The sequence below is a fragment of the Cajanus cajan genome, chromosome 4 (genome assembly GCF_000230855.2).
Source record: "Cajanus cajan strain Asha chromosome 4, NIPB_CcT2T_4, whole genome shotgun sequence".
Taxonomy (NCBI): domain Eukaryota; kingdom Viridiplantae; phylum Streptophyta; class Magnoliopsida; order Fabales; family Fabaceae; genus Cajanus; species Cajanus cajan.
This window is the reverse complement of record NC_138520.1, coordinates 77628230-77653846: the sequence shown is the minus strand read 5'-3', so window position 1 is coordinate 77653846 and position 25617 is coordinate 77628230. Positions and strand designations below refer to the sequence as shown.

The window sequence follows — 25617 nt, the reverse complement described above, 5'->3', positions numbered from 1 at the left end:
TTGTTCTTATGATTATTGTTTTATTTTACACTAATAATATTTTTGTTAATAAATTCATTTATTTTTTAAAGTTGTTTAACCATCAATTTTTCGCAATTATATATATCAATTGTCCAGAAATTTGAAATAATACTTATGAGTAAAATATCTACAAATATTATTATAATGCCTAAATAAACTTTTTTTATAAACACTTTGAAATGAAATAAGTTATATATAAATAATATATGTTAAAATTAATTTATGCATAAATTAAAAGAATTTAGAAAGAAGAAGGGAAGAAAAATCTGAGTTTCTCTCTCTAATTTAAACTTTAATTATTTAATTATTTATTATTTTATCTTAAATTCTAAATCTTAAACCCTAAGCTCTTAAATTATATTTTACATTTTTTTAAACTTACTATTTTTCCTTAAATATACTTATATTATTTATTATTTTTTTAATTTGTTCTTATAATATTAAAAAATTATTTTATAGTACATTTTTTTTATTTTAATACTGTACTTAACTAAAGGAATTAATTGTGATTTATACAAGATAATTTATAATTTAAATAAATATAGAAAGACACTCTTAAAGGTTTTGAATTATTAGTTAATTATAATTAACAAAAATAAATTATATGAAAATGAATATAATTACGTAAAAGTGTATATATATATATAAAAACTTCCAGAACAACTGATAAAATTAAATTAAAATAATATTTATAAACATATTTTTTTTAAATATTGTTACGATTATTAATTAATATTTTTCTAACATTGGAATGCATGTTCCTTATATTTTTAAGCTACAATTACTAAAAGTTTTGAAATAAAAAAGAAAACAAACTATTAGATAAAAATATTTTTTGAAGTTAAATTGACAGAGTTGGAAAATTTACGGTCGTAATAACTTAAAAAATTACCTACTATATTAATCATTTCTTCATGCACAATGCCAATAATTTAAAAGATATAAAAATATACAAATTAATTATGTGTACTTAATAAAGTCTTCTCTACATAAATATTCATAGGATACAAAATTGAACTCTAACCAGTTTAAGAAAATTAGTTTTTTATTAATTATGTTGGAACTTGGAAGCTGTTGATTCATGATATTACTAATTAAATTAACTATCTGTAAAGTATCTGGAAATATTTTATACAGTACATAAGATAATATATACTGATATAACATATTGGTCTTGTCTTGCTTCTCGAATTTTGAATGTGCCCGAAAACACGTCTAGTTTCATGTCAATAATTCAAACTGTTTTCAAACATCCTTCGATTGAAACTTCCGCCACAAATAATGCTTAAGTACTTGCATTACATCATACTCCATTTTATAATAATTGGAATGTCATTGCTTTTACCAAAAACCTGACACATGTAACTCAATCTTTCATTCTTTGCATATATATATATATATATATAAAAGATTATAATAATATCGTAATTTTTATTAAATATTATATTATTTAATTTTTATTAAATATTATATTATTCAATAATTTTATATTAAATATAAATTTTATAAATTTAACGGTTAGATTAAAAATTTATATCTTTTAAATTATATATAAAAAAATTCAAATTAATTTAAGATAATTTAATTATTTAAAATCATTTATTAAATTAGAATAATGTTATTCACGTTGAGCAATACATATAATTGAAACAAAATTATTTATATTTAAAATAAATTTTATAAAATTCAGCTAAACAAATTTTATGTAAAAGCATGACGTGGCGCATTGTATAGAATTATCGTTATCCTTATCATATAAGAGACTTTTTCTTAATGTGTGATGGAACATGGAAGTTAAATTGTTCCTTCTGTTTGGTAGAAATTAAACAAATCAAATTAATGCCTTAGCAGAGAAGTAAAATTTTCAACAAAAAATGGCTGCATACGGATTGGCGTGTTATATCAAAGAAGAAAAAAAAACTGAGAGTGAAGTTTTCCCACGTCTCTTCTTTACTTATTCGAAATTCCTTTTTTATTAAGAAAAAATCGTACAAGTCCACTTCCACAGAAAAAAAACACACTATTCTTGTCCCTGTTATAAATGGGATGAATTTTCGTAACCTTTCTTTTTTATTTCTATTTTTCATTAGATATTATTATCCTAAATTTAACCAAAAAACAATTTTCCAATTTTTTTCAAAAACAATATATAGAGATATGAAGTATTTATTTATATAAAAAATTTAAACATATAACTTTTACTAATTATTATATTATTTAATAATCTTTAATTAAATATAATTTTTGTTGATCCAATAATTAAATTATAATATTATTATCAAATTTTATTTTTATATCAAATTTTGTTAAAATTATTCACATTTAATAATAAGTCTTAAAAAGTTATATTTAATTAAAATTTATTAAATAATGTAATAGTTGGTAAAAATTACACAAATGTAATTTAAACCCTTTATATATACTAGTAGAGTTAAGACACTTCGTGTCTCTATTAAAAAAAAAAAATTAATAAAATATGTTAGTTTAATTATTGTTATGATTAGTCTATTACTTTAAAGTTCTTAAGTTTGATAAAAAAAATATTATTTTTTAAAATAAAAAGATACAATGATCAATAAAATATGGAGAATAAGGTGGTTATTAAGTCACCTTTATATATTAGTGTATATATATATATATATACTTTTATTGTAAGTTTTTAATTAAATAAATTATTATGATGATAATTTTTTTAAAAGTATTTAATATAATTAAATTTAAAGCTTAATTAAATTATATTAATCAAATATCATTTTTTATTTTAATTATAAGCAATAAATTTATTTTTTCTTTGATATTAATTATAAACAATAATTGATTGTTAAAGTTATTTAAAAATAAATACTTTTAAAATCCTTAATTAATTGTTATTTTCATTCTATACATTCATTTATAACCAGTCTTAAATATAACAATTACTTAAAATAAATATATCTTAAAAATACAATTAAAATGTATGGCATAATTAATTAAAATAAATAATTTAATTACTTTTTTATCTTGATAATTTGTTCTGTTATACTTATAATTAGGGACAGAATTAAATAACTGTAATATAAGATACCATGAATTTTTTTTTAAAAAAAAAACAACAACAACAAAAGGAAAGAAAGTAAATCATAAGAGTATTTATGATTTATGAAATCAAAATTAATTAATACGAGTGGAAGTTAGTTGTATTTTTTTTATTAAGTTGCTGATATTAGAATCTCAATTAAATAAATTATATTGATAAAAAAATACTCATTTTATGTAGTTTAATAAAGATTAGTGACATTTTTAACGGTAAATATTTGGTCGTAGCACCATGTTTTAATTTTGTATTTTTGAAAAGCATATATATGTTGTATGCTTAGTTGCTTATAACTATAAATCTTGTTTATTAAATGAAGATTCGCGGTGGGTCCCATTTCCTACGATGATTCGCTTCGTCAATCCTACACAACCATCGCATTCGCACACGATTTTTAAACCATGCGCCACTACTAGTCCATGCTCTGACCATATATAATGCGCCGGCGGTGCGCATGGAGATAAGCTACGCATCGCCAAGTTTCTCCGACCTCTCCGCCGCCGCCAGCTCCTCCATGCCGTCGTCGGTCACCGCCGCCCGTCCCGTCAGGATCATCCCCCTGCAGCACCCGACCGCCACGTCCTCCTCGCCCACGCCGACTGAAGCCTTCGCGCGCTGGGCCGCGAGGCTCCGGCGAATGACGTGGCTCGAATGGATCGAGTTCTGCCTTCCGTGCGTCCGTTGGATTCGCACATACAAATGGCGCGAGTATTTGCAGGTCGATCTCATGGCCGGAATCACCGTCGGCGTCATGCTCGTTCCTCAGGTAATCCGTTACGCTCGTTTTCCGTTTAACGAATTTTCGGTTTCTCAGGTTTTGAAAATTCGCTTAATCGTCTGTTTAGTTTTAAAATATTCTTGTTAATTGTTGACGCAGTCGATGTCGTATGCGAAATTGGCTGGACTTCAACCGATATATGGACTCTGTAAGATTTCTGAACTACCGCGCTCTTGATGAATTTTCTGGATTGTGTATGTAGTTAAGCGTAGCTCCATGTTTAAATGTCTTCAGAATATAATATTATAGTTCTTTCCTTTTCCCTGATATAGTGATATGATTTGAGTTAGCGTTTGATTTTTCTTATGGAACCGAATTTGCATACTGTAGCCTTGAAAATTTTGAAGAGTAAAGTTTGGTGTAACATTTTTTGAGAATTGGAGAAATTCTAGCAGTTTTATTCTTAAGAGTCTTATCTCTCATTGTTCTAACTTCTAAGCAACAGTGCTGTTCTTGCCGTATTGATATCGATGGAATTTTAGCCTTTTGCTCTCATCGGTTGTGTGTTTGTTTCTAACTATATTTTGTACCTTTTTATGTTATTTTTGTGTTATCAATCTTTTATGTCCTGAGATTATATATAATACCTGGTTATTGATGTTATTCTCTTTGCAAGGAAGACTCTGCTTTTGTGCCGATATTTGTATATGCTATATTTGGGTCTTCTCGCCAGCTTGCAGTAGGCCCGGTGGCATTGGTTTCTCTCTTGGTCTCTAATGTGCTAGGTAGCATAGTTGATTCATCCAGTGAATTATACACACAGCTGGCAATATTACTGTCCCTTATGGTTGGGATAATGGAGTGCATAATGGGAATCTTGAGGTATTTTCACCATTCCCTATTTTCGATAATATAGGTGTAGCTTCTTAACTTGGCTAGGAATCCATGAATAAAATTCCCCTTCTTTGTTCCTTCTCTTTCGGGCATGTACTCTAACTAAATATATAATTCTACTTTCTCTTCTGCATTCACACATCTATATACGTACAAGCGATGAAATGATTATTTTGATGCACCAATAGACATGGTTGTGGTAATGCCATCATAGTTTTAGTGGCTTCAGCTAGATGACTGCTTTATACAGAGAAGAGAGATTGGACTCCTGTAGCAGTTTTATAATTCCACAGGCTAAGAACTCACAACCTGGATTTTTTATGAAAGTTTTTTTTAAGGATGTACTTGTCTTTTGGTTATTTCAGGCTTGGGTGGCTGCTTCGTTTCATTAGCCATTCAGTGATTTCTGGCTTTACAACTTCTTCAGCTATTGTCATCGGTTTATCTCAAGCGAAATACTTCTTGGGGTATGATATAGACAAAAGTAGCAAGATCATTCCGGTGGTTAAGAGTATAATAGCTGGTGCAGATAAGGTATGCATTTCATTTGGAATTTGAATTATTCAATGGAATTTCTTTAGCTAGGTGTTATGGTCATCTAGCAAGTTTTATGATAAAACTTAAATTGTACTTCATCTATTACTTATAGAAGCTACTGATAACTAAATGGTTTAGGGAACCAAACAAATTAGAATTGAGTTCGACTTTAGTCAGGTTTTGTAGGTGAAAATGGACAGTTTATAAAGCCATGCTGTTTTAGGTGTGATGAACAGCACCTGCCAAATTGGAATTGAGTTTGATGAGTTCTTGGACCAATCATCACAAGGATGAGGACTTTTAACAGTTGGATGTTTAATTCTTTCAAAATAAATTAGGTTTGTAATAAATAATTGAGAATAAATTTGAGAAGAGGAAAAATAAATTAAGCTTAACAATAACATTTTAGGTTTATTTAGCATCAAGCTCACACCTAGAATTTGGTTGCAGCATACCACCAAAAGGATAGTATTTTGCTGGAAAACTTGATTGAACATTGAATCTAAATAAATGCATCATGAGCATTCAAAATGACCTCAGTCGTGTATGTAACTTGTAACAACCTAAAGGGTATTTCCAAACAACCATTCATCTCTTTGTGAAATCATTAAGATGTTAAAATAAAACCATATTTATTAAAATGAAATTGCAAAACAACTCAAGAGGGGTAATCAAAGTACCCTTCAAATCCTCAAATAAACATACAATTTACCCTTGCATTGGAGGGTACAAAAATTCAAAATAATATGAACATAAACATCCTGTTGTGATTCAGGAATTGTGTGTATTGTTGTACACATACCAATCTTATTTATAGAGTGAATAAAATAAATGATAGAGATACTAATCTCTAATATTATAGAAACTAATCTAATCATATCCCTAATTGATAGTGAGGATAATAGCCATAATATATGTATCTACAATATCTGTAATATATTCAGAATATCTGTAACACTCCCCTGCTGGAGCATATATATCATATGCACCAAGCTTGTTACAAATGTAATCAATCCGAGGTCCTTTAAGCGATTTTGTGAACATATCTGCTAACTGGTCACCGGAGGCAGCTGGAGGCAGCGGTCAGAGGCGACAATGGGAGGCAGCGGTCAGAGGCGACAATGGGAGGCAGCGACCAAAAGCGGCGATCAGAGGCGACGGCCACCTGAAGCGACGGTCGAAGTCAGCGACTGGAAGCGGTTGTAGGTGGCGACCGGAAGCGATGGTCGGAGTTGGCAACCAGAAGCGGCGGTCAGAGTCAGCGACCGGAGGCAATGATCAGAGGTGGCAGTCAGAGTTGGCGACCGGAAGTGGCAGTCAGAGGTGGCAATCGAAAGCGGCAGTTGGAGGCGGCGACAGGAAGCGACCAGTGGCGGCGGTGTGACGACCCAAGGTGGCGGTTGGAGGCGACAACTGAAGGCAGCGACCAGAGGCGACGGTCGGCGGCGCGGCAACTGGCGGCACGACGACTGGAGGCTGCATTCAGAAGTAGCAACCGGAGGCGGCGGTCAGCGATGCGACGACCCGAGGTGGTAACCGCCGGTGCAGCGGCTGACGGCGGTCAGAGTGGGCGACCGGAAGCGGTGGTCGGCGGCGCAGCGATCAGAGGCGGTAGCCGCCGGCGCGGCGGCCGGCGGCAGCCGGAGGTGGCAGCAAGGGCCTTTGCAAGAAGAGAGAAAAATATATTCTAAAAGAAAAAACCTAAGCTCTAGATACCATGTTGTGATTCAGGAATTGTGTGTATTGTTGTACACATACTAATCTTATTTATAGAGTGAATACAATAAATGATAAAGATACTAATCTCTAATATTATGGAAACTAATCTAATCATATCTCTAATTGATAGTGAGGATAATAGCCATAATATATGTATCCACAATATCTGTAATATATTCAGAATATCTATAACACATCCTAAGGTAGTAAAACATGAATAAGTTCTCGTTTTATTGCTGCCTCTACTTGCTCTGAAATATTTTAGAATAAATTATACGTCTTAGGGAGTGTCCTAGGCAGGGACCAGGGCAGAAAATTTTGTTACGGGGTGCAAAATTTTAACACACGACAAGCAAAATTAATATATGTATCTTGTTTTGAATCAAGATTCCATTCTGAACTTCAGCCTGCAATGGACCCATTATTATTCATTAATACTTCAAAATCACCATCTATGTTAATTTATCTATTTTTTTCCAAAGTCATTCTGGTGTTTTCAGTTATCAAACCCCTTCTTTAACAGATGAATTTTTTCTATTTATAGTTTTCATGGCCCCCTTTTTTGATGGGATGCATTATGCTTGCAATACTACTTGTTATGAAACACCTGGTAAGAATCTATCTCTGATGTTGGTGAAATACTTATCTTACATATTGACATCCTACTCATTATATTGTTGTTATACAACCAGGGAAAATCGAGGAAGTACTTGCGATTCATGAGAGCTGCAGGTCCTCTTACAGCAGTAGTTCTTGGAACAATTTTTTCAAAAATATTTCATCCATCATCAATTTCTTTGGTGAGTATCGAATATATATCATGAGCTTTAAGGCTTCGTAATATAGAATTTCCTACATGGTAATAGTAATATGAATATGGGCAAAGCTACAAAAGTAATAAATGAGGAATGAAGTTGCTTGTGGATACCATTAACTAGACTTGATTATTATGTGCATTATTAAAACATTTTGTTTTTATGCATCTATAATTGTGCATAAAATTTTGTTAAAAACAGAAATAAAAAGGATATTCTTAATTTATGACATCTGTGGTCTTGGAGAAACATTAACCAAAAACAAGTTGATTGTGTTGGTTTAATTTACCTAGTTAAGAATGTAATATTGATACATAATAGTTATGTTAATTTGTTTGTTTTATATTATTGGAGAATGTCTTGTTCTCTCATTTGAATGTCTTACATGCATGTCAGTATTCTTGTTTTCTTTCTCGTGTTATTGTCATGTATGAATATTCCTTTGTAAATGAGAACTATGTATGATTAAGGTCAGTAACTCACTGACATGATGAAGCTGATAAAAATTAACAAACTGACAAATATTACTGGTTATTAATTAGGTGGGAGATATACCTCAAGGCCTACCAAATTTTTCTGTGCCAAAAGCTTTTGAGTATGCACAGTCCTTAATTCCAACTGCTCTTCTCATAACTGGTGTGGCAATATTGGTAAGATCTCCTTTGTATCCTATTTGTGTTTAAATAAAATAATATATTAAGAATTTTATTTTCCAATTACATTAATTTTTAAACTACAGGAATCTGTGGGAATTGCCAAGGCATTAGCAGCGAAGAATGGGTACGAGTTGGATTCAAACCAAGAGGTTTGTTACTTTCCAAATATATTTACCGCTCCAACATATTATTGGAGACGTGTCAGGATCCCCTCCTAAATGTTTGTGCACAAATCTAATTGGGAGCTAATTCACTTTCTAAAGAAGTAGCTGTAAGGTTTGATTGTAGTTATAGAGAAAAAGAAATATTTCATAACTAATATTCCTGATACTTTTGGACAGTTGTTTGGTCTTGGTGTTTCCAATGTTCTTGGTTCATTCTTTTCAGCATACCCCACTACAGGTAAGTATTATTTTGGACTCTAAAAAATAAGGGGTCATTATTTTATAGTTGACTACTTAGTTTTTGGTTTCAAAGCCTCAATTGATTTCAAGATTATGATTTTACATGAAAGAAAACTTATTTTTAAATGTGTGTATATATATATATGTGTGTGTGTGTATTAAAAGATTTTTCATTTATTTTGAATGAGCAATGCAGGATCCTTTTCAAGGTCAGCTGTAAATCATGAAAGTGGTGCAAAATCTGGAGTATCTGGAATTGTTTCAGGAATTATAATTACGTGTGCACTTTTGTTTCTAACACCATTGTTTGAGTACATACCCCAGGTTTGTTTTCAAGCCTTTATAGGTCATATGCAATGTTTGAAAATGCTTTTACTAGGGTTGTCTTTTTGGACTGAAATTTCACCAATAGAAGTTCTTCTTCCATCTAACACAATTCACAGATGACATTTACCGGTATTCTTCAATCCATAACATCAAGAATGAAATGGATATGGCGTATTGGCATTATGGCTTCCAAAATTATTTAAATTTTGGGTTTAATTGTTTAAGTTTTAAAGAAGTTGATGCTATGATACTAGTAGACTCCAACAGATATATAAATTGCACTCAAAGTCTCAAAGAATTGAAGTAGGCGATGTGGAATTTTCTAACACCCCCCATCCACATATGCTTGCCAAACTAGGCGAGACTTACCAGAATAGGCAAACCAAACAAATGGATTCTTGACTCTAATACCATGTTAAATTTCATCTTAAAACCAATTGAGATCAAGTAAAATTACCCAATAGATATATAAACCGCACTCGGAGAATTGAGGCAAGCAATGTGGGACTTCTCAATAGATACAACTTGCTTTTAGCAATTTACTAGTACTAAAACTGATTTTTGAAAGTTTTGCTTTTTTGTTTTAAAATACAATTATTAAAAATTCTTGAAGCATATTTTTTTTTATTGGAAAAACACTTTCTTTTCAAGAAGGGCCCTTCTTTTCCTTTTCCTTCTGCCATTTTTTATTTGTTAACTTTATTCTTGCTGTGTCACTCCAATTTTAAGAGATGCACATTCTTTTCTGGAATACTGATTATGGATTTTTTGGCTACTATAATCCAGTGTGCTCTTGCTGCCATTGTGATCTCTGCTGTCATTGGCTTGGTAAGAATTCCCCTTAATTTATGCTTAGGGTTTAATTTCTCGTTCAACATCCATGGGAAGTTAGAAGTGATATTTTTATTTGATATAGAAAAAGAGAGGAAGAGGTGGCATTACTAGTTTTATGTAGTAGAAAATGGGAAATATAATGCTAAAATAGAGTGCGTTGAGTTTGTCTCTATCCTTGTTCAGACAGTCATGAGATAGTCTTCGATATTGATGACATACATTAGTTTGGTTTCGTTGTCAACTCTAATCCATTGTATAGATGTGTTTATTTAGTTAGTGTCAATTCATATTATGTACAACTTGGTGTTTCAATAATAGTTATATATCAAATATCTTGATGTCTTACCAATTAATTTTATAATTTATTAATTCAAGCAATGGTCTATTGTAGAAAATTTCTGTTTAGCTGCTATATCATTTTGGATGGTTATTTTGTTTGTCAACTAAGCATTCATTCTTAATTGTTGGCATGATTTTTCAGGTAGATTATGAGGAGGCCATTTTTCTGTGGCGTGTAGATAAGAAAGATTTTCTTCTTTGGACCATTACCAGCATTACAACATTGTTCCTTGGTATTGAGATTGGTGTCCTTGTTGGGGTGAGTACAGAGTGAAATTCGTTATGTTGTTAACTAATGGATGCCTTATAATTGCAAAAAAATAATTTCACTCTTTTTTTGTTAGAAAATCTTCATATTTTGATACATATACTTAGTAAGGCTGAAATCTGTATCTGGTTATGCATATTCATTGTGGAATCATGTTTGCTGGCTAAAACTTTAGTCTTTCATTGTCTTTTCTTTCATTCAGAGAGGAGAAGAAATGGTTATATAATCATTTCTGAAGATATTGGATTCATTCAAATATAACTAAGATAATCACATTTCTCACTTTACAAGGGTCTTGAATCTGTAGGTTGGGGTTTCACTTGCTTTTGTCATTCATGAGTCAGCCAATCCACATATCGGTAAGTTGATTTGTCTAGGTTAAAAAATTGTGTATGTTCTTGTTCTTTCCACATGCATATCATATGTATGAATTTGAACCTTGCATGAATATCAAAGAATCATGTCATAGGATACATTAATTTGAACCTTCACAATTTGAATCGAACAATTCGATGCAACTCAACTGGCTATCATATCATAGGATGAATCTTAATTGTCTTTTAATCTTATGAATACGATACATGAATGAATTGGTGCAATTTCATATCATTGATATGAATCACAAGATTCAACTATTCATTATTTATTTTTCTTTCTTCAATTCTCATGAAAGAAATTGAAAAGTCATATAAGCTTTAAGTTGTTTAATGATAAGGAATTGAGTGTTTCATTGTCCTGTTTCCATTTTGCCAAAATATAAAGGCTTCACAAACTCGAATATAACTAATAATTTTTTAATGAAACTTATGGTTAAGTTATTGTTATATATTATTAGTTTACAATTATTAAGATATATGAAGTTATTTTTCATTGTCTCTAAATCTTAAGATTCAATACAAATTATGCTTCACAATTCAAAAATTAGTTTGATAATTCACAATTTGAATTACATCACTTGTTATATTAATTCATTGGTTAATATTTTAATCAAATGTGATGAGGTGTGTATTTCGGAGGACAGAACTTCTGAAGTTATTTGAATTCCGTTTTTTAAATAAGCTTTCATGCATGCCTATTGTTTTTTAAGATATAAATTGTATGCCTTTCAAGTTTAATACAACTAATAAAAAATGAAGAATTCAATCTTGCATCTGATATAACATTAGTCCTTTTGTATTTTTCTAGATTTGATTTGAGTATGTAATTTAACTCTGCATGCTAATATTGTATAAGATACGTTAGTATGCTGATATTATTGTTTGGTCTGCACTGCAGCTGTTTTGGGTCGTTTGCCCGGGACAACTGTTTATAGAAATGTTAAACAGTATCCTGAAGCATATACATACAATGGAATTGTAATTGTTCGCGTCGATGCTCCAATTTATTTTGCAAACACAAGTTACATAAAGGACAGGTAATGAAAAATCAGTTGTAATTGGCATTTTTCCTATCAATTGTGTGGTCTAATTCATTTAGAGTTCTATATCAGGTTGCGTGAATATGAAGTTCATGTTGATAGTTCTAAAAGCCGTGGACCTGAGGTTGAGAGAATTTATTTTGTGATTCTAGAGATGGCACGTAAGTCTTGCTTGTCCTGTGTACAAAGAAGCATCTGTTGTATTATTCATCTTCAGGCACTATTTGAGCTAGCATATTTCTGAGCATGTTGAGATCTTGTTCCTTGAAGCCTTTTCTTTTTCTCTGTATTCTCAGTCTTAATGTTATCATTATTGAAAATATTTTCCTAGTTAAAGATAGCAACAACAATAGCCTTATCCTTATCCCATTTGGTGAGTTTTCTAGTTAAAGAGCACCTAGAAATTTGTCCTGTCTAAAATGATCTTAAGCCATCTTTTGTAGTGCTTAGATACAAGCATAGAAATGCTTTTCTTCTGACAATAAAGAACTTTTCTTCTTGAGCCATCTTGTCTAAAATGAACACTATTTGGCTACTATTTTGGTAGTCCTTACCGGTTGTATTCTGTTTGTTCTCAACTTCCCATCAATACCTTGAAATGAGTTTTGGCCATGACAAGGATTCCTGCTCATCAGGTTCTCATTATCTCCATGGCTGCTGGAATTTCTAGTAGTTCCATTGCTTCAAAGTTCAAACAATGGTCACAATCTCTTTAATCACGTCATTGGTTTTTGTGATAATATTGATACCCAAGGAATGGTTCTAAATAAGTTATATTATACTGTCTCTACTCTCTAGTCTACATATATCGTTAATTAGATTAATAGTACTACGATCATGCTAAATTATGAATTCTTCTATTATCCTATGCATATGAAGTTGTGGTATTTTGAATTGCTACTTTTAAGTCCCCTCGGACACTGAATTGCATGAAAACATAGCAGTTAAATTTGTAAATGCTGTTTTCCACTATAGTTGCTCATACCGAATCTATGAAAGGGATATTGATGATAATTCTGCCTCTTTATTCTAATCTAAGCATATGGTTATGAATGCAGCTGTGACCTATATAGATTCCAGTGCTGTTCAGGCTTTGAAAGATTTGTATCAGGAGTACAAATTACGGGATATTCAGGTAGAATGAGATTGTGAACTTTTAACGACTGTTAAAATTCTTGAAATTATCACTACAGATTTACAGTGTTCTCATCAACCAACTTGAGCTTATTCTTCTTGCAGATTGCAATATCCAATCCAAGCCCAGAAGTTCTGCGTACCTTGTCAAAATCGGGTCTGGTGGAGTTGATAGGCAAAGAATGGTACTTTGTGAGAGTACATGACGCTGTTCAAGTTTGCTTGCAGCATGTTCAAAGCTTGAAAGTTGGATCAAACAGTTCACAATCAGAAGACAAACCAGGTTTCTTATCGCGGTTATTTAAAGAGAGAGGGGAGAACCTTTCGATTACTGACTTGGAGTCTGGTAATGGCAGGCCTCCACTCCCCAGGGACAGAGATTCCCAATTGGAGCCATTGTTGCCAAAAGAACGTTGAAGTCTGATTTGTATCGTATAGTAGAAAAATGTATTTAGTCATTCTTTCAACAAAAAAAAAGAAAATCCAATGAGTAGGTTAAACCCGGTGTAATCAAGCCAGTGTTTAAAAATAATGTGTAATATTCGATTGGTCGATTGTTGTAAAATGTACTAGATGAATTTTTAAGAATGGATTTTATTGTGTAACTCTAGTTTCATCCATGCATAGTAAGTAATCCAATCAGCTTATATGCCCTTAGATAATATATACTCACGTGTACATTTATTCATTTATTAAATAATCTACACAACTTATATATCTTTAACAATCAATTCAAATAGCTTATAATACTTGATACAGCATCCCATTTTTTTTCATAGACGCTTTCTCTAGCATCTTAATCAAATTTGTATAGAAGACAAGTATCAATTCCTACGAGTCCAGCATCATTCTTTTTTTTTTTTTTTTTACATTCAATAAGAATTATAATATCACTAATAAGATTTGAACCTAAAACTTTGTAGTACATATTATTTTTATTTTTTTTATCATTAAGTTGACTCTAATAATTTGTTAATTTAACATCATTTTATTTAATAACATTGAGAATTTACAATTTTATTCATGATAGCCATTAATTTACGACCTCACATATTTCATGTAATATCCATTACTTTTTTTTTTATCAGCTGTAATATCCATTATTTTATGGCGTGTATAACTCATTATTCATGTGCGATCATAATGCATGAGTAATATTAATGTATCATTTGTACCGATTTCTATTTAATGTCATCCATTCATACTAAGAATATAATTCCGTATATATAGACTCAGATTCATAATTCGTCATCGTTCTAATGCATAGTTGATACGAAGATACATTCTAACTATAAACCTGTATGAGAAGAGTATAATTTGACAGAACTCTGACTCATGTTTCTTTTTTTCTTTAGTACTAGAAGTGAATAAATTGAAAGATGTCAGGGTTGTTTATAGAGGGAAATAAAAAATTCAAATAAATAAATGTCAAGCGAAAGAAAGAAATTGGGAAAGAGAAGAAACTCTTTGAATACTAAAAACTAAGGTTAAGGATTCAGTAATTAGTTTTAATTCTTTCTAATTTTTATCAGTCACTATTTTCATTTTTATTTTTCAAGTCAACCATGTCATTTTTTTTCCTCTAATAAGGGATTTAAAACAATTTATATAAAACTTTCAAACTAAAATTTTATTAGCATTTCAAATAATCTTAAATAATTCTGAGCTACATGACATCTTAATTTAAAGTATTATTTACACGGTTAATATATATATATATATATAACAATATATAAATGAAGCATTTTTACTCTTAATTATTTTTTATCTCCACCTTATTGAAACAATTTTATTCTTAAATATTCTTATTTTTTTCTTTCCTTAAAGAACCTTTTCTCTCACTTTTTCGGAGTTTTTTTTATCAACAATTATCTTTATGTTCGGACACTACTTACAAAATTTCTTTCCTTATTTCTTATTTAAATAAATTATACAAAAGCATGAAATATCTTTCCCCATTAATATATATACATGAGACAATGTTTACATGAGAAATATCATTTTCAATCCTCATTAAAATAATTTTTTAAAAAAAGATATTTTAATTTAAGATGTTTATTTCATTTTAACAGTTAAAATTGAACATTTTTATCGTCGCTGATTATATTTCTTTTATTCATTAACATAATCTACTCAAATAAAATCAAACATAGAAACATTAGATCAATCTCATATGCCAAAGATATAAATATATATATATATATATATATATATATATATATATATATGAGAATGATAATATATTCTCACCTATTTTTTAGTAGAAATATATTAGTAACCTATACCAAAAATTTAAGATAAAAAAACCATTCATTTCTTTTAATTTAGTTAATTCGTACAAAAGATATTATAATAATTTAATTTAATTTTAAAATAAAATGAAATATTTTTTCTCTCTTATTAACTTTATTCACTAAGTCATTTTTTTTTCTTCTATTAATTAATTTTTATTTATTCAGAGAGAGAGGAGAGAGACATCATAAGAGATGAGAGAGAAATGAGTTAAAGAAGAAATTTAATAGAAGAGAGATAAATAAGTTAGAAAAAGAATTTAATAAGAAAGTGAAATAAGTTAGAGAAGGAATTTAATAGAAAAGAGAAATGACTTAGTGAGAAATTAATAAGAGAGAAAAAATATTTAATTTTTATTTAAAATTAAACTAAATTACTATAATATCTTTTATACAAATTAACCAAATTAAAAGAAATGGGTGATTTTTTTGTCTTAAAATTTTGGTATAAGTTACTAACGTACTCTCACTAAAAAATAGGTGGGAATATACTAACATTTCCCATATATATATATATATATATATATAGGAGAATGCTAATATACTCCCACCTATTTTTTAGTAGGAATATGTTAACAACTTACACCAAAATTTTAAAACAAAAATCACTCATTTCGTTTAATTTGGTTAATTCATACAAAAAATATTATAGTAATTTAACTTAATTTTAAATGAAAATAAAATATTTTCTCTCCCTTATTAATTTCATTCTCTAATTCATTTATTTTTTCTATTAACTAATTTTTATTTATTAAGAGAAAAATGGGAGAGATATCATGAGAGATGAGAGAAAAATAAGTTAAAAAATAAATTTAATAGAAAAGAAATAAATAAATTAGAGAAAGAATTTAATAAAAAAGAAAAATAACTTAAAGAATAAAGTTAATAAGAGAGATAAAATATTTTATTTTTATTTAAAATTAAATTAAATTACTATAATATTTTTTATACAAATTAACCAAATCAAAAAAAATGAGTAATTTTTTTATCCTAAAATTTTAGTATAGGTTGCTAACATACTCCCACTAAAAAATAGGTGAGAGTATATTAGTATTCCCTATATATATATATATATATATATATGTACGTACGTGTGTAACTGTGTGTATATGTGTATGTACACAACTCATACACGAGTACTAGACCTCAAAAAATATACAAATAGCCAGTCATAATAATAAAAGTATAAGATATATAAAGCTATAAAAAGATGTTAAGAAACAAATATCAATGTTTTTCTAACAATATGCTTTGTAATTGCATATACAAATAAAATCAGACACTAATCTGATGTGTTGTCTCAATAAACAGTTCAAAAAATAATTGAAGGATAAAAACCATACAATAACATGGGTACATGTTCGACTCAGAAGGTGTACAGGATACACATGCCTGAACAGTTACACCACAACCATTTTATGGTGGTGAACAAAAAAATAAGAGCTAACAACTCCCTCCTTTTCAGAAGATTTGCTTACTTTTAATGAAAAAAACAATGCAATCAGACAAAATGTTCAGTTGGATATTCATGTTCATCTCCATTGTAGTCATAGTACAACCTTTCCCCTTTTGTAATATCTCTATTGGCAATTAAAAGAACCCGACATTCACCTCCAACGTTAAATCTCACGCATTTTAAGTTCTGCTTCTTTTTTCCCTCTCTACAGCAAAAGCAAGAGACTTCATTAATAGTTGATTCCATCAAAACAATTACTTGCTTCAACTGATCATAAACAAATTTCAAGTATTCATGTTGACATTACATATAAAAGAGCAATTAGATATTACGGACAAGTTTTTAGATATGCTTAGCTGACAGTAATCCTGTCAATTTAGTCAGATTTATTTGTACTGAAGTTCAAAGTTCATAGCAATGATCAATATGTATACTCGTCCTAAATCATGATTTGGTTAACCTTGATTTCAAAAACTTCCATCTTTCAAAAAAAACTATAGGCAGAGAATAAATTGTTAGATGGAAGAAACTTACGGTGTGTGATTATTGATGCCGTTAATGAAACGTGCTATGTTGCTATGTTTGTCTGGACAGATGACAAGTGTACGTGAAGGATCAGAAGCTGAAAGAAGTGTCATTATGCTATCTCCGTTATCATTTTCCCTATTCTTCAAAAAGTCCACATCTCCAACATATTCTGTTATTATAGTTAAATCTTTGATGGGTCTATCTGCTTCTACAGTGAACCTTCAGAAAGAGAAATATAAAAGTCAAACTCAGTGGAGACAAAGACAAGGTCTGTTTATGCTGTTGCATTTACATACCCTTCTAGAGGATCAAAAACAACCATGAGGGGTGGCCATTCCCCTCTTTCCATCATACTTCTGCACAGGTTTAAGGTCTCGGTGTCTTCCTTTGACATAACCTGAGTCAAAAGATAAATAAACACAAACAGTTAATTTTGAATTTAAAGTTAAATGCATTAAAAAAAATGTGAAAAATGCTAAATGAACATGCATCTCTTTTTTTTTTTTTGCTCCATTTTAGAGAAGAAAACTTATATGAAATTCATTATTCTGATTGCTGACAAACTTGTTCAAAACAAACATTCGCACATTGCATGACCAAAAGGACCCACAGATATGCAGAAGAATAAATCAAATGAATTTTTGATACTAGAAAGGAGTGGCTCCATTTTATATTATACAGTTCTGAAAATTTTGATCTGTATTTTGCTTCTGTACATCAGCTATTACTACTTACTAGTACTCTATTGCTGTATAGCCATACAAAGTTCTGTCAAGCATAAATTTGGGAACCAAAGACCAGTACCTCAAAAAGAGAACACACTTTTTTTTTTCTTATTTGCATTTAACTCTTGCTGCTGCTGTGTCTCCCTAAACATTCAAATCTTCATAGATCCCTTCCAAGTGAAAGTGAATAAAAAATGTTTTGTATCAATGGAAAAACTTAAAGTGATGTTTGTTTGTCTGATAATTTAAAAAAGTGACAGCAAAAAAGGGTATCACCCATTGGCTGGCAAAGGGGAGAAACAAAATGTCACCACAAAGAATGCAAGGAAGCACACAAACTACTCAAAACACAAATTTGTTTTCTCTCAATATATTTTCAAAAGTTTAAAGGTTACATGATAATATATTTTTCCCTTCCCATAATGCTTCACTAATCAATCAAAATGTAAACACAAACAATTTGAGCACAAACCAATTAGGGTAGAATTAATCATTTACCTGCATTCCACCACGCTCAAGAGCAGGGGAATTAGCTGACCGTGGCGCCATTCCCGGAATGTAAGTAAGCTCATTGCTGAACTCCGCCTTCGTTGCCGTCAACGCCGTCGCCAGCGACGCCATCTGCTCCAATCTCCTCTTCGGATCCTCACTCGGCACAAACGCCAAAAGCTTCCTCTTTTTCTTAGACACCACCAAGCTCCCACCCCGCTTCCGCTTCTTCCTCGCATCTAAAACAACACCACTTCCATCATTAAATTAAACCCTAAAAAAATAACTGATAATAACAATAATAATCAATTTAAAATGATATCCTTTAGCCTCACCTTGATTTGACGACGTCACCGATGAGTGCTGAATCCGAAAGAAGTCAATGATTTTGGTCTGGACAAGGGGAAAAGCTGCAATTTGAATGATTTGTTAGTAAGAAAACCCTAAGGAAATACCAGCATTTCGTGCTTGAAGCTAAATAAGTGAAACTCAATAAATAAATAAGTAAATAATCAATTTTGATGTGAAATTTATGAAATTGGTACATTTGGGTTTTCGATTGGAGCAAGAGGGGCAGAACCAGGAGCCTCTGGGAACGGAGTGGAGGATGGGACGGAGGCAGAAGAGGTGGTAGCCTCCGTCACATTTGTCGCAGAGGAGGAGCTTCGTAGGGGCGTGGCCGGAGCCACATTCCTCGCAGCAAACGTCGTCGTTTAGGGTTGGAGATGACTTGGGAGCGTGGGTTCTTCTTCGACCTAGTGAAGAAGCCATGGATGCAGAAATGTGTGAAGTGTGAAGTGAAAATGAAATGCGGAGAAGAAACTATAAAGAAGAGGTTCTTTCGCGCTTCGATTTCGTTTTCGCGCCACCGCCACATTTTGTTTTCGGCTCACCTTTTTTCCTTGTTGGGCCTGCAGTTTGTCAGAGAAGAAAGACGGGCCCAGGACCAACCCGATAAACTAAGCAACGATTACAAAACTTTCATTCATTTTCAAAGATGAGAGAACCGTTAATTTTAATAATAAGTCTACTTAGATTTATTTCATTTAATAACTTATATTTTATATTAAATTTTAATAATTTAATCATTAAATTTAAAGTTCTTAATATTGATTAAATTTACAAATTTTAAAAAAATTTAAAAATTATTTGATATTTCGTTTCATAAATTTAAATCAATATATAAAATGATTTTATGATTATCTATCAATTTTAATTAATAAAATTAAGTATTAAATGGTTTTTAATTTTTTTTAAAAAATTGCATATTTGATCTATGCATTAAGAATTTTAAATTCAACAGTTGGATTGTTAAAGTTTAATATAAAACATGAGTTATTGAACAAGGTAAATCTAGTTAAACTTATTTCTAAAATAAACAGACCCCTTCTCATTTTTAAATATATTTATATAAAGATTTAAAATATTTTTATTAAACTAGTATGATTACCCATATGATGCATGAAATATTTAATTTAAAACATAATTTATATCATAATAATATATAAATATAATAAACAAAATTATGTATTTATTAATTTAATGTGTTTAAGCATATCTTTCATAGTTTTAAAATATTATTAATTTAAATTTATAATAGAAAAAAATAATTATGTAGAGTTTATAAATTATGTATATAATAATGAGTTTTATATTTTTATTGAACTTATCATAATTAATGTATATGGTATTTGAAGTGATTACTTACCACGTTAATATATAATATTGTTTCTATTGAAAATTGAACTATTTATTGTAGTTTTATTCATCATACATTTATTTATTGTTTCAAATTTTTTTCACTATAACATTAAAATATTTTTTCTCAATAATATTTCAAGAAAATTATAATTAATTTTATAAATAAAAGGGATGATACTTCGTCATAAAATGTATTACAAAATATAACATATTACCAAGTCAATTATAACAAATTGTCATGAATCTTATAACTATCTATTCACAATTAGTAACGAAAATATGAACTAAATCTAAAATTATTATTTTTAAAATATATGAAAAATACATACTATAATATATGGCTTAAAGAGTTTTCAACAACAACTATGAAAATATAATTCTATACAAGTAAATATATATATATATATATATATAATAATAATCTAAATAATAAATAATAATCATAATAGTTGGTCCAACCTACTAAATACAACTAAAAGTAATTACGTAGAGGTGACTCTAAAATCAAAAGCTACACCAATAGACATGACCTCAAAAAGGTTTCCAACCATAATCTATCCCAACTCTACTATCACATACCAAGTATGATCATCAAAGTTGAACGACATGAAAACGCGCAAAGATAAGCTAAAGTTTAAAGAATCAACATAAGCAACTCAACTTTTTACAATACAAAATCATTTTACAACCTTTCAACACAATATAACATACTATCAACTTCAACGACACAACATCGACATCTTAATTTGCAACATAATACATTTCATCACAAGTTAACATTGCATATGAATACAACTCAGTCAATACATCATATGCATAGCAACCCAACTATATGTCTCATGACACATTTAAACCATGAGATCTCTTATAACGCAAGTGAGTCGTTTAAGTAGCTTAACCATATCGAACTAACGACTTGATCTTTTCAATCTAGCTAGAAATAGTTAAATAAGACACTAATCCCTAATAACATAGTTTCTTGGATGTTGTTGCTTAAATTAGGAAGTCTAATATTTTTGTTAGGGTATAAAAGTTGGGTGTGAATCAACCATGACGTTAACTAGCATCACCAAGCTACCTTTGGGATTAGCTCACCGATAACTCTCAAAATATTACATCCTTTCAACACTTAGTTGGTAATTATAATCTCCAATCTTGTACCTTATTCCAATTTGGTCACTTTATATACGTATGTCTTAATCTTACCCACGTATAGTTGGTCGCTTGTATTCGTTATATCTTGATCTAGTCCACGTATCGCATCAACTAAGATCTTAGAAGAGATTTTCTAATGAGAGTTTTTCAACAATTTTGGCTCTTGAAACACCACAACACGATATCTTTATAATGAGATATGCAACTTTAAAACAATTAATTTTTCCTCTAGTCATAGGTTGATCAACATAGTACAACTTTGATGCCCAAAACATGCTCAACACAGCTGCTCAACTCAATAATATATAACCCAACTCATATAATATACTACTCCAAGCATAAAGATTTAACATTATTTATCAACATACAACATATAGTACAATCAAATCATCACAAAATGTGTAATACAGTCAACTATTCTATACATGTTCATCAACTTCATCATAAAACAATAAGTTAAAATAATATAATCCGCGCCCAGCACTATTTAATACAATTAAATTTTTATGTGAGTATTTTAATTTGTCATCGAATACAATTAAATTTATTAAATTTAATATTCAAGTATCATTTGAATATGTCTGGATGATATACATGGATTTAACTTTATTCCTTATATTGATTTCAACAATTTTTAAATAGTGTTTGATTAGTAAAAGTTATGTCTTGTAATTCACAAGTACAAATTAAGAAAAAATGCCATTAATACACTTTTGAAAAACACAACTTTTTAATTAGTCAAAATTTATTAAAAAATATAAAATTTAATGAGACCAACACCATGATTTTCTCTCATGATTTTGTAGTTTAAAAAAATGTTTTAAAATTTTTTAGAAAATATTTGAATTTTATAAGACTAACAAATTTTAGAAAAAGAGGATTTGAGCTGTATAGTTTTGAGCGATAATTTTTGTTAGATGATTAGTATACCTTTAATAATATACATATTTATATATAGATGAATCGATTATAAATTTAAATTTGAATATACAATTATATTTTAAAAATAAAAATAACCTTTAATTCATTATTATTTACATTTTTTATGATATTTCAAATTTATATGAAAATTTATTTATGTTTAATTGATGTAATTCAATTTATTTAACATTAATAATTTTATTTTAAAATAAAAAACATTTAAATTTTAAAAGGGTAAAAAATTATCGAAAAAAATGTATGAATTATGTAGTTTTGAACCATTTTTTTAAAGACTATTATATTTTTAGTAATATATAGATATAGATATAAATAAATTGATTTTAAAGTAGAATTCGAAAGTACATTTATATTGGAAAAATTTAAATAATCATCATTTTACTATTGTATGTATTTTCTTATGATATTTTAAATTTTTATAAAAAATTATTTATGATTATTTGATGTAATTCAATTTATGAAATGCTAATAAAATTATTTTAAAATTAATAGAAATCATTTAAATTTTAAAAGGGTAAAAAAATTTAGAAAAAAATTAGGTCTAAAGCGTGTAATTTTGACCGAATTTTTTTAGGAGACTTTATTTTATCTTTAATAATATACAAATATAGATAAATTAATTATTAATTTAATTTTGAATGTATATTTATATTAAAATTAATTAAAATAACCATCATTCTATTATTATATGCATTTTTTTATATTTTAATTTTTTTATGAAAAATATTTGTGTATATTGAAATATAAATTAATTTATTAAATAATAATACTTGATTTTATAATAAATATATTGTTTGAATTTTTTAAGAGTAAAAAATTGTAAAAAAATAACTTCGATCTATGTAATTTTGTGCAATTATGTGCATGAATAATATAATTATGTTTTAAATATATTTTTAGTCTTTATTGTAAATTTTTTTAAACAATAAATAAAGAAAAGTTTTTTGTAAACATAATAAATAATACTAATATGAGCATTTTAATTAGCCATTGAATAAAATTAAATCATAGGGACTAAAAATTTATTTTTCTTAGATTATAGTAGTAAAATATAAAGACTATAAAGTTTTTTTTTTTTTTTTAAATTATAGGGACTAAAGACTTACAAGTAAAAAAAATTACATTGAATATGTTATCTCAAAGTGATCTTTGTCACGTAATCACAACGTAAATTATTAATATAAAAAAATATTAGTAATAGATATTTTAAATTATATGAACCAAAAAAATTAAAACTGTAAGACTAAAAAGAAAATTTAAATGAAATTACAAATATTAAAAATGTATAATTAACTAAAAAAAAATCTATGTCAAAATAGTTTTTCTCTGGTGTTCACAACATCAACAATATTATTAAAAAAATAATTAGTATAGATTATAAAGGAAAAATATATGTATAAGAACTAAAAAAATATTTTAAACTATAAAGATTAAAAATAAAAATAAATAAAAAAATATTTAAATATAATTATTATAAAAATTAAACACAATACATATTAATTTATGATTAAATGATAAATAACATAATTTATCAACTTTCAATTTCTTTTCAGTTAGATTGTTCCAAATTCTCATTAGAACTTTGTTTGGCACCATAAAATATTAAAATAAATATCGTTTCATGACAATGGCAAGTTCAAAGTTAGCATCAATTTTTTTTCAAGGTAAGTGTATAATTAGTACGCTTGAATTAACTTTATAGTAAGAATTAAAAACAATTATTTATTTATTTTTCATAATGAGCACGTGAAAACAAAGTAACAAAAATCGTATCCATTTTATCATAACATCACTATAATTTTGAGAGATAAAATTTTTTATTGAGTATTATTCAAACACGCTAAAGATCATATTTTTCCTCTCATGAATTTTTAATTCTTGTTCGTTTTATAATTTGTTACAGCCTTAAGAAACATCATAGTAAAAAGTGAGCTTGCATTTCCATTAGCTTTATAATGGGATTGTTTAAAGAAATTAATGCATCATCCTAACTAATTTTCGTGTAACATATAATTAAAGATATTAACTGATTAATCATCATGCAATATATGATAAAAAAAATTCAACTTACTAGAAGAATCAATAACACTTTAATTATATGTTTTTGTGAAAATACGCATTAAATATAATATATATATATATATATATATATATTAATTATATTTTCCATTAAAATTAAAATTTCATTTCAATAATATGTATTTAATGAGCTTTTCATTATGCAAATTTATTGAAATAAATTTTTTGGAGAACAACACTTAATCAACTTTATCTAAATTTTATTCTTAATCGAAAATATGGTGGTACTAGACAAGAAAATAATTTTGTGTTGCTTTGACCATATTTGTGTTAACATCATGTTGAATCATGCAGGACTCTTCAACTAGAATACTTGGATCTCTTTCTGATACACTGGCCCTTGGCTACTAAGTCAGGAAAAGTTGTGTACCCCACTCAAGTATCAGAGATAGTAGAATTTGCCATGAAGGGTGTGTGGGGATCCATGGAGGAATGCCAAAGACTTGGCCTCACCAAAGTCATTGGAGTCAGCAACTTCTCCATCAAGAAGCTTGAAAAATATCTCTCTTTTACTACCATTTCTCCTACACTGAATCAAGTAAATTAATAATTAAGTCAATCACACATTAATCAATCTTACTGAGAAATTTCTTTAAAATTATTTTTAATTACTACAACAAAATTTATTATTATTGATACTTATTTAATGATAATAAATTAAATATTTTTATTTTATTATTTAATAAAATATTAATAATTAATATATAATAATTACTAAAAATATATTTATATCACATCAAAATTTATTATCAACGATAATTATTTATTAAAAAAATTAAAATAATTTTTTCTATAAATTAAAAACAACTTATACAAAAGTAAAAAGTAAGATTTTGGAGAAATTAATATAAAAGAACTTATATAAATTAATTAATGTATAAACTAATTTTATTATATAGAGAAACTTCATTTTTCTTTCATAATTTTCTCACTTTAGAAGTATTTTTTGAAGAAATTTACTCAAATATATTATAAATTAATTGAATTAAACCTTAATCCTAATTAACGGATAGAAGTTAACCTTGGTTGGCAACAACACATAAGAAATTTTTGCAAGACAAAGGGTATTACAGTAACTGCCTTCTCACCCCCTGAGGA

General features: G+C 28.6%; 2 protein-coding genes across 2 annotated transcripts; one reads left to right on the top strand and one right to left on the bottom strand.

Moving 5' to 3' along the window:
* The first annotated feature begins 3418 nt into the window (after positions 1 to 3418).
* Positions 3419 to 13761, top strand: LOC109812390 (putative sulfate transporter 4.2). Its single transcript, XM_020376339.3, has 17 exons — positions 3419 to 3860; positions 3972 to 4020; positions 4493 to 4694; positions 5072 to 5240; positions 7507 to 7572; positions 7655 to 7762; positions 8320 to 8427; positions 8517 to 8582; positions 8775 to 8835; positions 9034 to 9161; positions 9951 to 9992; positions 10480 to 10596; positions 10913 to 10964; positions 11881 to 12019; positions 12095 to 12183; positions 13081 to 13157; positions 13262 to 13761. The coding sequence occupies exons 1-17, from the start codon at positions 3549 to 3551 to the stop codon at positions 13571 to 13573; spliced, it is 2097 nt and encodes a 698-aa protein (XP_020231928.1). The 5' UTR covers positions 3419 to 3548; the 3' UTR covers positions 13574 to 13761.
* Positions 13762 to 16660: 2899 nt separating this feature from the next.
* Positions 16661 to 19476, bottom strand: ATXR6 (TRITHORAX-RELATED PROTEIN 6). Its single transcript, XM_020376392.3, has 6 exons — positions 19191 to 19476; positions 18981 to 19055; positions 18655 to 18884; positions 17728 to 17828; positions 17438 to 17650; positions 16661 to 17108 (listed from the first exon to the last, which is right to left on the bottom strand). Exons 1-6 carry the CDS (start codon positions 19414 to 19416, stop codon positions 16949 to 16951), a joined length of 1005 nt encoding a protein of 334 aa, XP_020231981.1. The 5' UTR covers positions 19417 to 19476; the 3' UTR covers positions 16661 to 16948.
* Between the last annotated feature and the right edge of the window lie 6141 nt (positions 19477 to 25617).